The sequence below is a fragment of the Pogona vitticeps genome, chromosome 3 (genome assembly GCF_051106095.1).
Source record: "Pogona vitticeps strain Pit_001003342236 chromosome 3, PviZW2.1, whole genome shotgun sequence".
Taxonomy (NCBI): Eukaryota; Metazoa; Chordata; class Lepidosauria; order Squamata; family Agamidae; genus Pogona; species Pogona vitticeps.
The window spans coordinates 167035671-167049984 of NC_135785.1; the positions used below are offsets into that span (position 1 = coordinate 167035671).

At 41.8% G+C, this 14314-nt stretch overlaps 1 protein-coding gene and 1 long non-coding RNA gene across 3 annotated transcripts in view; both read right to left on the reverse strand.

The window, feature by feature from the left end:
• The window catches only part of GRTP1 (growth hormone regulated TBC protein 1), a 33345-nt gene extending 23316 nt beyond the window's left edge, over positions 1 to 10029 (reverse strand). Inside the window, exons 1-2 of one of the 2 annotated variants that reach the window (XM_078391458.1) lie at positions 9874 to 10029; positions 1747 to 1898 (exon numbers count right to left, since the gene is read on the reverse strand). In XM_078391458.1, coding sequence (XP_078247584.1) covers positions 1747 to 1898; positions 9874 to 9935 — 214 coding nt within the window. In that variant the 5' untranslated portion in view covers positions 9936 to 10029. Of the gene's footprint in view, positions 1 to 1746; positions 1899 to 9468; positions 9570 to 9873 lie in introns of those variants that run through there. The other variant, XM_078391459.1, reaches the window with a different exon arrangement.
• The window catches only part of LOC144588494 (uncharacterized), a 394222-nt gene that overhangs the window by 153927 nt on the left and 225981 nt on the right, over positions 1 to 14314 (reverse strand). The window lies entirely within an intron of this gene.

Below are 14314 nucleotides of genomic sequence, written 5' to 3' on the forward strand. Positions count from 1 at the left end.
CCGTCCTCTGTCGCCGGCTGCCCAGTCTGGGAAGGAGCTTGAGCTTTCCATCCCTGCCTCCTTCAGCAGCTGACCACTCAACGTCTGCACAGGGAGAATTCCCATCCCACTTCGTTGTCTGAGTGGCCGGCTGCCAGAGGAGGCAGGGAAGGAAAGCACAAGCTCCTTCCTGAACTGGGCAACGAAGGACGACCTGGGCGGCATGCAGAGGCTTGTGGATGGGGCAGTCATCCAGGAGGTGTGTGTGTGTGGGGAAGGAACGTTTGGCAAAGAGGCATGAATTTAGTCATGCCCCTCTCTAGCTTCATCTACTCTAGCCTAATATGAACAAAGGGCGTTGTCGCCACTCCTGAAGGGGGAAGGGGAGAAGAAAATAAATGATTGTTGGCATGTTTGGTGGAAACTATTCTATTTGGAATTGTGGCAACTACCAATCTATTCAATACTATAAAATAAAAATTTTATAGGAGCATATGCTAGGTGGCTCTTTTAAGGAAAAATAATGTTTTCAGTTTTAAATGGAAGCCAAAACTTTATAAACATGTCACTGGGACAATCTAAAGAAGCATCTTGGGACCCAGAATATATTGCTGGAATTTAGGAAGTTACAGAGGATTGTCACAGAGACAAATTCTGGCACCAAAGAATCTTTAAATATTTTTCCACTTATGTAAAGACCAATCACCTCACAGTTTGATCCTTACTGCTAACTTATTACTCAGTATGATTTTTTAAAAAAATCTGTGGAATCTGCTTGCTGAACCGGTTATACTGTTGTCACAGCTATGATTACATGTTATCATCTTTTAAGAAGCATGTTTGTCATGCAGATTGTAAGGTGCTAACTCTTTGCACAGAAGAAATTACATACGATTCAGAATTCTTCTTTTATGATTCAAACCATGAGGTCTATATATATGGTGATGCAGTAATCTTTTAATTTGTTTTAGGCTTGGCATTCATCTTAAAATGTTTTCCAGTTCCTAAATGCCAATAGAATTTAGACTGGATCCTAACTTCTTGACCAGAGTTCTACTAATTAAACAAGGTTCTCTCACAGCCCATTTTTCTTTCTGCAGCACTTTTCCCTCCCTAGGTTTTTGGGGATCCTCTGTTGAAACAGTACAGGATGTTACATGTAAACAACAAAAATTAAAAAAAATAAAAAATTCAGAGACCTACCCTTGAGCAAACACACATGCCTTAATATACTTGCAATGGAAAGGATTGAACCAAGCCCATTCATTATATTTATACATTATGTAACTAAGAAGTTCAAACTGTGCTTTACTGTCTCATCTTTGGAATATTGTATTCTTTTCAGAAACAAATATACATTTGCTTGCCATGTAAGTTTATTTTTACAATGACCTGCATTTGAGAATCTGGGTTTCTATTTTAGACAACAAGGATGGGGCAGGTGTAGACTTTCTGTCTGGCACAACTTACTGTACCCAAGTTTGGGAAAAATAAATGTCACCTGGCATTTTTAACAGCAAATTAATTCCCTACAAGGAAAAAAACAATGTAGATGTGAAAGCAACTCATCAGTGCACAATTGCCAAATCTCAGTGTCATAAGTATCTCTGCTAACCAATATCTCCTTACTCTGCTGATGTTATGAGAATACACGGCATGATCAAAATTCTAAACACAAAGAACAGAAAATAAGTAGTAGCAATTTTACATTTAAACTGCTTTTTTCATGGTTCTTTGCCAAAATCCCACAAGACATTTCAATGTTACCTTTTAAACTTTTTAGTGCACCATTGTTTCCCTTTAAAAGCTTGGACCACTTAATTGCTCTTCTGGTGAGTACTACCAAATATCTAGAAAAGAATTCTTCATATGTTGCATAATCAAAATCTTCAGGCCTTTCAAATCCATATGGATCCACTCTACAATATAAGACAGACAATTGCACAGGGATATTAGTTTTACACAGCTAAATAAAACTCATTTGCACACCAAACATAAGGCAATTCTTGAGAAAAGCAGGTAGAAGGAGCAACTGAACTTTAAAATAAAAGAAGGAAAAAAGTATATTAATTATGAATTTGACCAAACTCTGGGAGGCAGTGGAAGACAGGAGGGCCTGGTGTGCTCTGGCCCATGGGTTCACGAAGAGTCGGACACAACTGAATGACTAAACAACAAAATGTGAGAATAAACCCAGAAGTTTAGTTTGGTCTTGAAGTCATTCAATTAACACCTATAGAAATTCCATTTCATGGGGAAAAAAAATTCCCATGTCGTTTTTCAGTGAGCTACAATGCTAAGTAGGAAAGGCAAATTGTCCTGATTTGGGAGAGCTCTGAAATTCTCAGTGGGTTCGGGATATGCAAGGTCCACTAACACTAACCTTTCTGCAAACCCTAAATGAAATTTCCACAAGTACAGAAAATATCCCAGAAGTCATAATGATTTTTATTATTATTATTTGCTTGGACAAAGGCGATACCACTCCTTGATAAGCATGTTACTTCTCTCATGATCCCATGAGACCCAGAAGCAGGGAAAGAGGTTACTATCTCTAAGGTAAAGGTAAAGGTTCCCCTTGACAATTTTTGTCCAGTCGTGTTCGACTCTAGGGGGCGGTGCTCATCCCCGTCTCCAAGCCGTAGAGCCAGCGTTTGTCCGAAGACAATCTTCCGTGGTCACGTGGCCAGTGCAATTTAGACACGGAACGCTGTTACCTTCCCACCGAGGTGGTCCCTATTTATCTACTCGCATTTGCATGCTTTTGAACCGCTAGGTTGGTGGGAGCTGGGACAAGCGACAGGTGCTCACTCCGTCACGTGGATTCGATCTTACAGCTGAAGATCTACAGACCTTACAACACAGAGGTTTCTGTGGTAATCCTACATTTTGTTAACATTGGAATTTATGACTAAAAGAAATATATCCACTGTGTCAGTGTTTGGATGTCAAGCCTAGCATCCTCATGTACTCATGAATTACTACCATACATGCTTCTGTTTTCAGTCAACCATGGATTCCTGTATCATTCAAATTAGGAGCTATAGTTAACATTAGCTACAGTTAGTTAAAACAAACCAACTTCAGAAGGTATGATCTGAAGACTGCCCATTTAAATCTAAGCACGGTTAACATTAACCATAGTTTATTAGTCTGAATGACACAGCAAACTGCGATTAACTGCAACTAAAATCAAAACCTTCTGAACTTCTGCTTCCAGCTGTATGAAAAGCAGAAGCATATACCCAAGACCAGAAGACAAGCTGCTACCTCTTGCTAAGAAATAGTTCAGTATATCCAAATGTAGTCATAAATGCTTCTGATCATATCTACAATATACATAAACATATGATGGGAAGTCAATCATGTATCTTTTACTTTCAGCGTAACTGGAAGGATGGATACCAGCAGAATTTGCTTGTTCATTTGTTTGTTTTGTACTCCATCTTTCTCCTGGAAACTGGACCCAAGGCAAGCTTATATAGAATTCAGGAAGTTTTGAAACAATTACAAATAGAATAAATAACATTTTTACAAAAAATTAAACATGCCAATCATTTATAAGTACTAGATAAAATTCTCTTAATAATAATAATTGTGTGACATCCAGTCAATTCTGACTTCTGGCCACCCTTTCCAGGGTTTGCTAGGTAGACGGTACTCAGAAGTAGAAATGGGCACGAGCTGTCAATTTATCAGTTTGAGCTGGTTCATTTACCTGCCCCCCACAGGTGTTCTGCAGTTCAGCACTCCACACCCTTCAACGAGTGCCCACTCAGAGCAGCATCCCAGCTTCCCTGCCCTGCCTTCTCCGGGTGCTGCCTTTGATTGGGACTGGTAAACTTTTGGGGCCGAAACAGAAATGCCTATCTCTACTCAAAAGCAGTTTACCATTCCCTTCTTCTGGAGGCACCCAGAGAAAATGGCAAATCAAATTCAAACTCATGCATCAGTGAGAGTATCATAGGGGGAGGATGTTCTTAAAGGCCTTCTTGAGGAGCTCAGATTTCACACATTTCCTGAAGACCAAGAGGGATGAAACCTGGCATATGTCCATGGGCAACTCGTTCCATAACTTCACAGCCACCACTGAGAAAACCCAGTTCCTGTTGGGAGTTTTCCATGCCTCCCTTGCAGTGAATCACGAAGCCTGGGAAGAATGGGTGGCCCGGGCAGATGATCTTGGGGAAAGGCATTCCAGCAGGTAATGAGGTCCCAAACCGTTAAGGGCCTTATAAGTTAGCATTAGCACTTTGAATTGGGCATGAAAGCAAACAGAATGCATGCATGACAGGATCGGGAGATGTGTAGCTTCCATATCACCTTCAAAGGCTGCCCCACAAAGACAGTATTACAGTAACTGACTCCATCACAATAAACCATGAACAAGAACTCTTCACTTCCTTTACACTCACACGCCTCATGCTGAATGATAGGACTACAAGCAAACACAACCTTATTTGTAGTCAGGGTGCACACGTAAAAATGCTAAGTACTGTTAGCCACAACAAGCAAGTGAAGGCTCCTGATATTGAAAGGATCATTTCATGCCTGATTTCATACTGTGAAGACAATTATCTCAATCTGATAAAGACTATAAATATTTGTTGTTGTTTAGTTGTGTCTGACTCTTCGTGACCCCATGGACCAGAGCACACCAGGTAATCCTGTCTTCCACTGCCTCCCGGATTTGGGTCAAATAAATATAGCAGAATATAAATATAATAACTACTACAAAAATACCTGAGTGTCCAGCTAGACTTTCAATAGGTTCAGTTTTGACAGTTGCTGACTACATAAATTGGGATTGATTTCCATCTGACTCAAAATTGCTTGAATCAGTCAGTGGTCATGTGTTTGTTTCACAGATTAACAGCCGACACAGGAGTAAAATAATAAGGTAGATCTATAGATCGTTCAGTCATTGTCCACCCCATAGGTCCCTTTAAAGTTTGTAGATTCCATTTATTTCTCTTCTTGAGGATTAAAAAAAAAATCAAGAAATTAGCTTAAGACACTTAATATATTCCCGTGCACCAAAAGGCAAAGATGGCACAAGCTAAATGTTCCTGCCTTAACTTCCACACCACATAACCTGTAATGACATAGTGTTATATTCTCATAGCATAGGAAAGAGGCAGTGAAATGAACAATGTCATGCCAGAGAAGGAAACAAAGGTATTCCAGACTTGAATTGCATTTCAAGCACTATTACATCAGTCAGCTTTAAATTATCGTTCTCAACCTATCTGTTTGCTATACAACGGTAATAAAACCTGCTCTATCCAACAGGACTGTTGTTAGAGACTACTGAGATTCTGAAATGTTACAATTACTGAGATGCATGCATATGAAGCATTTTGCATGATAGTTATATACAATAGAAGTAGTAGCTAGCATGATATGACAGGGTATTCCAACAGACTATTTTGTATTGTACAGTTCCCACTACAAATTATCTGTCATTTATATTAAGAAGTATATTTCCCCCTTCATAGTAGGATGTGCTGCAAACCAGAGACCAACACTTGTTCAAACAGAATTGCTGCTATAGCTTTACAATAAATGTTTACTCAGATAAGGAAAACCTGTTTATTATAGCAACTGTGTGCCCTTGATTACGAGACAAGGCCCTACTCAGGTCACCCTCAGCGTTCTACTTGAAGTTCTGAACCTCACCCAGCTCTATATAATAGGAACATTTGTTTGCATGGCTGCTTATCTGTTTTGGTGCTTTCATTCTCTTGCTGCCTCCTTCTCTCTCACATAAACATACACACTAATCGAAACTGCAATACGTCTTCCACTTTCAGCTCCCTCAAGTCTCTGTTATTAGATTCTTGAACACATAGCCAATATGGAGAATGGAAACCTATACACTTTGGGTCATTTCCAAGAAACAATCACCATTTCATAAAGTCTTCAAAAAAAAAAAGGTCTTTAGCATGTACCTAAGCACCACTGGTTTGAACTGAACCTAGAACACACAGTCAGAGCTGGACATTTTGCTGCTTGAAGCAAAGCACCCCAACCCTAATTCAATATACAAATACCGACTGCACTGGCATTTGAGCACCAGTAAGAGGGCAGCGCTGTGGGCTAAACCGCAGAAGCCTGTGCTGCAGGGTCAGAAGACCAGCAGTCGTAAGATCGAATCCACGCAACGAGGTGAGCTCCCGTCGCTTGTCCCAGCTCCCGCCAACCTAGCGGTTCGAAAGCATGCAAATGCGAGTAGATCAATAGGGACCACCTCAGTGGGAAGGTAACAGCGTTCCGTGTCTAAGTCGCACTGGCCATGTGACCACAGAAGATTGTCTTCGGACAAAATGCTGGCTCTATGGCTTGGAAACGGGGACGAGCACCGCCCCCTAGAGTCGAACACGACTGGACAACAATTGTCAAGGGGAACCTTTACCTTTAAGAGGGCAGCAGAATGCCAGCAAGATATGCATTATGGCACACACAGCTCCACTTCCTAAACATGGACAGAGGCAAGCAAAACAGTCAACTTCTGCCACCGATCTCCCTAAGCATCTGCTGTCTGAGGCAGCCACCTCATTCTGCTTAATGGCAGACGAACCATGTCCTCTTTTAGGGAAGTCAATCTTCCACTTGACAGGGCTGCTAAATCCTCCTTTTTAGGATGTCATCCTTTTGAAGTGGGGTCCTGCTTGGATCTGACTGAAAGATAAGAAAACTGAAAGAGAGAAGTCAGGAGCTTTTAAGCTGCCCATCCACAATAAGCACCGGAAGAGCATACTGGCCAGGCCTAAAGGTCTCAAGGTCAAAGTCTTGCCCCCTTAAGTGAAATGCACTGTAATCCTCTATAAATGAGGGCATGCAATTCTATGCCAATTTAGTATCTTGTTTTGTTCGCCTTTTTGGTGATGTGAAGGTGGCCACCCTAAAGGCAGACTTGTTATTGTGCAGAAGATTTGTCCAAGTAAAAATCTGAGAAGTTCAAGCAAGCAGAAGCATGATAAGGCCATGGATACTTGCGTCTTTTGGAACTGCATGCAAGGTATTGTGAAGAAAAACTTTATACCGCTGATTCTTTTCCACAAGTATGTCCATAAATCCTTAGGCTCAATTTATACACATCATACACTAAGTACTGATGCTTTTCCAGTTCTGGTCTGCTCCATAAAAAGTGTTATATATTGGTCCTTTGCAATTTAGGTTTTGTACAGTCAACTTTCCTTTGGCTTTCCAGAGTTTTTTTAAAAAAATAATTTAAATAAAGCGGCATGTTAAAAGGTCTAGAATATTACAATACAACCTGATATTACACACAACACATAATAATAGTCATAAGGTACAAAAATCTAACCTGCTCAACCACAAAAAAACAAAAACAAAAAAGCTGTTGCAATCCTAAATACAGCAAGGGAGGCATCTTTTGCCTCATAATCTAAAAGCAAGGTTTATGTCTCACACCTAAAAGATTAGGTCTGTGTCACACTGACAGCATCCTTCAAGAACCTTATGATCAGGAAAAGAATCTTTGTCTAATATGCAATAAAGGAATACTGTGTATCCGTGAGCTGGTTTCTAGTCCTTTTAGCTCTCTCAGTTTATACACATTTTTTGCAGAAGACTATGGGCCATACTCCATTCACCATATATTCAGATCCTCCCCAATTTTTCCAACATTTTGCTACCTTCAAGCAAGCCATCACTAATATCAATTTTACCAAATCCTTATGTGATCGGGTTTCATTATGACAGCAATAATCACTGTTCACAGTATTTAATGTTCTGCCCAGTAATCACTATGACAATTCTCACGTCTCCACAAGCATTAGAATTGAGGGAAACCTTTCCACATGTGAAAGAGGCAGCCACACTGCCTACAGCCTGTACAACTTTCTGCCAAGAGTGCTTTGTTGTATATATAACTTTTTTGCTGGGTACTAGTGGCAGAATGCAGTACTGTATTTCAAAAGCATTCTCTCACTGTGGCACCAAAACTGACTTAAAGGACTTGAATATTCATTCTTGCTCCCAGTAGGAATCCAAGATTTTGGTCTCAAAACAAGGGTGGATGGTATCTTTACTAGACCACTAAAGTACCATGAATACACACACTACTGAATCCTGCAGGATCTTAATCAGGTGCAACTTTTGTAGGTCTTCGTGTAAAATTCAATCTCCCAGGTAATTTTCAAATCTGTTAACCTTTCCCTCCAAGCTCTCAACTATATTTGAGAAGCCTAACCTTGAGTATTTTGGGGGAAGGAGGGGAGATAAGGTTCTTCACACTTAATTATGGATCTTTGATGAGCATGTAATATATGTGTGCCAAAGAAGTCCCCTTATTTAATCACCCATAACTAGTATTGTTGAGTTTTGATCTCAAAAATGCAGAGGGGCTGTTTTATCAAAGAGACCCCACATGCAAAAAAACCTTTTGCTCTCCAGTTTTCACATGGCTTAAATTCGTCCAGCGGGTAGTTCAGAAATGGATGCAGAGAAGAAAGCAGTAGGTCTAAGAAGTTGACCCAAGGGTTCACATTGCTTTTAACCAGAATATTTTCTAGGGCACAATGCAGTTACAATGGACCATCTAATTCCATCTCTATTCACAAAACTTAATTATCATATGTGATTAAATTGGATAAGTGTTTTCACTGAAAGGATGTAAAAAATAGTTTGAGGACCACTAGTCCATTACATGAGATGTACGTTCAAAGGGTTTTTCAGCTTTATTGGCAGTGGAACAAGCAACTGAGTAAGCACAATCCAAAGTCATACAGCCCAGGAATAAGCTTTATCACTTGACTCTACTGTATCTTGGCTTTTTCACTTGATGATGCATGCTGAGACAAACATCAGCCTCTGTTCAATCATGAATGGAAACAAGTAATCAAGCATCTCTAATGTCTCATTCATTCCTCTGAAGACATTCCACTGACAAAGACAACATTTTACAATTATAAGGAATTTGTAAATAATTCCAAACTTCTGTCCAGACAGCAGATTGTTCATTTTCTCTACCAATTTCTGCATCCTCAAATTTTCTATTTATTAAATTCACCAACTCCATTACTTCCTTGTTCAGTTATAGCTCAGTCTAAATCAGTCATATTTAGAAACTAGTTTACAAACATCTCTTCTTACTTTTCTAAAGCTCTTGATGTCTATGCTAAGAAGGGAAAATATATTTCCTAGACAATGAGTACAGTAAATATTTCCAAAATACAGTTGTTTTAGAAAACCTATGTTATGGAGTAAAGGGTACCACTAACAATATTTTGACAAGTGCCATTAAATACGTTTTCTAGAGAGGAAATCCCACTGTTGTCAGTGGAACTTTCCAAAAAGTGTGATGATTTTAAACTATTAGAATTATCCAGCCCTGAGAGATTGCAGTTTTTATTTGGAGGCAACTTGGGGGAAAAATGAGATCAATGTAATAATTAGTAGACAAGCACTTGAAAGTTAGTTTATAAGGAGAGGGGGTTCAGTGCAATTAGCTAATTCACTCACCAAGACAGAAGCATATTCACTGCCCTGCTTGATCGTGACCTAATTAAAATCTGCCGATCACTCATTGGGATGATTGTCCTGTGGTGGATTCAGCAACGAACGAGAGCGTTGTGTCGTCAAAAGTCCCCCTGCCAGCCCCGCCGAGCGAGAAGAAAGAAGGGGCGCCCCAGCACGGAGCCACTCACAACGCTCAGCTTTTCTTTCCTCCTTGACTTTGCTTCGCCGATCCCTTCTTTCTTAACTTCCTGTTCTACACCTGACGGACTCACAGGGCCACCAGGACGCCGCTCCAAGGGAAAACTAACTTGGCAGCAAAAGAAAGGGGGCCCTTTCCCCTCCCCCAACGCACACCCACCCCAGGGAAAGGACCAGGCAGGAGAGTCCGGCAAGGACACGGCGGCGTACCTGTGGACGTTGCTCTCCCGGTTGTCTCGCTTTGCTCGCCGCCGCTCTTCCTCCCCCTCCATGGGAAGGAAGTACTCGGGATTCCTCCAGCAGAGAATGGTCGTCGGACCACCACCCCTGCGCGCCCTTTCTCCACTGAGCCCTCCTCTGGAGAGGAGCCCAAGTCCCCTTACTAGGAGTGAGGCGGCCCTCTCGCCTTCCTGAGGGGCACCGAAGTCGGCAGGGCCCCCCGCTCAGTGCCCTTGAGGGCCAAGAAATGGGGGAGCCCCCGGAGAGCACAGAAGGAACAGCGCGCTCACATTGGAAGACAGGGCAGCGGAGTAGCGGGCGGGCAGCCTCCGAAAGCCTCAGCGCTCTCAGCGGCTTTATTTCCCCCTCCTCAGTAAGGCTCCTCTGCGCCTACGACTCGAAGGGAAAAGAAGCGCTGGAGGGTTCCTGAGAGGGGCATCCCTTCCATGCCCGCCCCGACTCCCCTGCCTTTCGTGCCTGAGAAAACGAGCCAAGCAACTGCTTTTCTGGTTGCCTTTTAAAGCTTCCTGCGCCTTCCCACCGGGACCTGAGCTCCAAAGTACGCTTCCTGAAAGGGGCCCCGCAGCGAGCCCTCCTCTCTCTCTCTCTCGAGGTAAAGCCCTTACGAGGAGCGCAGCTGAGAAGACGCCCCGCCCCGAGTGACTCCTGTCTTGGAACCTGCTGCTCCCTCCCCTCTCCCTCCCCTCCTTTGCGCGCCTGCCGGGCTCCCTCGGCGGCGGCAGAGGAATCCTAGCCACGCTCCTGGGATGGCCGGCCCCGCCGCCGTCTGCAAGGGAAGGGCCCCTAAGCGGCGGCGGCGCCAGGAGGTGGGAGCTCGCGGCGGGAGCGGGAAGGCAGGCCTTTCGCCTTGGTCCGGACGGAGCGCGCGCCCCAACTTCAGGCACTCGAAGCGGATGGAAGCAAAGAAGTTACTTGAGCGTGTATTTATACACGGTGTGGGGTTGTGTGTGTGTGTGTGTTGTTGTTGTTGTTGTTGAGTCAGTGGCTAACGGCAGCCGGTTCATAACTGGGACTTCGGCAGAGAAAGGTGCGTCGTTTGTACACCTACTTCGGCTCTGCCCCTGTTGTAACTTGCCTGAGCACCTGCAGCTCTTTTTGTTTTAAGCTACTTTCAGGTTTCGCACTGCATCCTAGTCCCCCTTTCGGCTTTTTCGGATGTTTCATGACGTGCTCAGCGGCCTGTTGGAACCTCTCTGGTTGTAGCATCGGAGGAGGAGGTTGGCATAATTCTGGGCGTTGATGCAGTTCTGTACCTGTTTACCTGGAAGTACAGTAATGCCTGCTGAACTCAGTGGTCATTACTTCTGAGTAAAAACTATAGGGTTGCGCTAGAGAGATGCTTCCTCGGTAAACTGAGCTACAAAGCGCCCCTCCGTTTTCGCAGAAATAAGGGGCTGATCTTTGAGGAGGATTTAATTCCAACCCACCTCTTTAAATTATCCCAGGGGGAGAAAGCAAATCCCTCATTGAGCTGGGGGTTGGGACGCAAGACCTCCAGATACAAGGCCAGGGCATCCTCCAGGGATACACAAGTGGTTCAAGTAAAGACCAGAAAATCAAAGACGCAATTAGGAAGAATAGTCTGTGTGTGATGTGGATAAACATTCACATCCCCAGAAGCTGAACAAGTGAAATGGTGTCAAGGAATGGATGCTGAATGTGGGAAGGACAGAAGGAAATACAGCTCTATCAAAAGTATGTAAAACATGTTATAAAATGTTGCTTCTCCTTTTTCTCTCTTTTCTATGTGAGTCATTAACACACTGACAGTGGTGCATACGGACCAGCACAGATAAAACAATTTTTCTGTAGAACTCCCTGTTTCTGTGCATATGAACCTACAGTATTATCTGGCCAAGTCAGTTACAGTGTTCTCTTTCCCGATTACATAGGATTAAGTTCCCCAGGGAGTGTCCAAGAACAGTAAGAACTAAGATCAGTTTTTAAGCAGCTTAAGAATTTTCCTGTTTCTGAAATAGATGACCTTCTGATAACAGCATTTCACAGAGTCTAAAAGTGATCTTCTTAAGCTTCTGTGACAAGTTAAAGATGGAAAGCTCCGTCTATGCTCAGGGCTTTTACACACAAGGTGAACAAACTAGTTGATAAGGATTTGTGGCACAAGGATATCTCATTTAAAAACAAAAGTAAAGCAAAACTAGAGAATAATTTTTAAACTGAGCTGCATATTACCAACATGCTGCAATTATAGGCATGTAAGTCCCTATTTTTTTGCTTGGCTGGCATATTTTGGTATGCATATTTTAATCTAGATGTATACTCAGTGTAGTGGATAGAATGATGGACTAGGGCTTAGGAGGCCCGGGTGGAAGTGTCTGCTCAGCCACTGGGGTGTGTGGCAGTGGCAAAACCACTCCTTTTAAATCCCTATCAGGATTGTTATAAGTCATTTCCGGACTTGATGGCACATAGCTGCAGCAGTAGACCTATATATAATTATTGATGTAAACATAACTAAATTATTATGCTTTTCAGATTCCTTGTTTCTTGCAGGAATTTCACTAGTCAAATTAGCCAGAAGATGCAAACCTGCACCACATATCGTTTCAACTGTTATATGCCCATCTCCCATGCAGTAGACGAGGATACACTTCTCGCTAGGATCGGTTGTAGCATCGAAGGAGGAGATTTCTACATACATATAAGTATGTATAGAATTGCAGAATCCAAATGTTACATTTTGGATTGAATCCTGTTGTATACTAGACATATACTTCTACTGCCATTAACAAGGAAATTAGGTAATATGGGAGTGGGATTGTCCTCCAGTTCTTTCTGACAGCACAGCAAGCATGGCTGTTAGTAAGTGATGAAAGAAGCTGTGGACCAACTGGAGTGCCCAGAGTTCGTTCTGTAGAAAATGACAACTTGTAGTAAGCAACTTTTTACTTCTTTTTCAAAATGAACCCTCCACAAGGTTAAAGTTGTCAGATAATATTCATCAGGGATGTTAACTTTGTCATGTTTCTTTCTTCATTCTTTGTTTAGGGTGTTTTTTCAATAGCTCTCTGTTTATCTACCGAATCCGTGTCCATTCATTGAATAGCATCCAAGTGATAGTTTTAGCTTGTGGCCCATTTCCTATTTGTTATGCCCACCTGTGTAATGTGCTTGGCATAACTTTCAGTGGGAATTGCTGCAAGTTAAGAAGTCTGCCTAGGCTTTTTCTATTGTGTACCCACCACATGATTCAGTGAATAATAGGAAATGCCATGCTAATTTAACTTGCATTAATTCTCCAGTGAAAGTTATGCTGGTAGTATAAATGGATGTAAAACATAAATTTGACCCCTGTTTAAATTTTCCTACTGTATTTCCAAAGAATGGCTTTATTAGTCTTTCTCAGCATGTTGGCAAAATGAAATAAAATACTGTAACCCTTCAAAAAGTAACAGATTTATTTCAGTGTGAACTGTAAGGAAATAGAAGGAAACTGGGAATTGTAATTATACTAAAATGGAGTCTGTTAGGTTCTGTGTAAGATGAATTTAGAGATGTTTTTCTTGAGCTTGTTGTGTAGAGTTGTTTCTCAAAGTCACAAGGTCAGACAGTCCAGGAAAAGATGAAACAAAAGACCAAAATAAGACACCCGGAGCCTGCATCATGATAATTTTGGGCGGTGATCAGAGTATTCTGAATTATGCCTACTTGGACTTAATTGGGTGTCAGCTTGAAAGTGTAATGAAGAAGGAGGTTCTAAAGATATGTAAAAAAAAACTTGGTCTGTGAATGCTGTGGTATATATGAGGCACAGTGGCTTGTTTTTCTTTTCAAAGAAGAAGGGGGGAATAAACCAGCTTCTAGATGCCAACATGTAGGGATTTAGAGCAAAGATGATTACTTAGCTGTTTTTATTTTAATTAGAAATTCTAAGTTTATTTAAACATTGTAATAGATGGATATGCTCAATGCTTCTGCTTCAAAGCTACAACTGTATTCTAAAGAAAGTTTATTTTCTTAATAAAACATATAATTCTTCAATAGAGGTTAGTCTCTTGATATAGCAAGGCTATCTAAATCCAGTGTGGATGTGAGAAGTTCAAGAGTCGCTACTATAAGTTAAAAGGTCCTAGTGTCCTACTTGGTAAGGCTGTTGTGCATTCTAAGGAAGCACATAGTCTATGGTTTATTGCTTTGGAAGCAAATAAAAGGTAACTTTTAAGGTTCAGGCTTGTCCAAGAGGCTTACTATGCACTTCTGAAGCCTAGAGGATCTACCTCAGGAAATAAAGGTGGTAGTTTGGCACCCAGAGGGACTCCTTGATCACGATCATACTCTCTTTAGGAAGAGGTGATTGTTACATGAGCTTTCATGGATTAAAATCTACTTCTTTAGACACAGAAAAACAAATACATGTTCCTTATATGTATTTCCATGATGGCAAAACTCA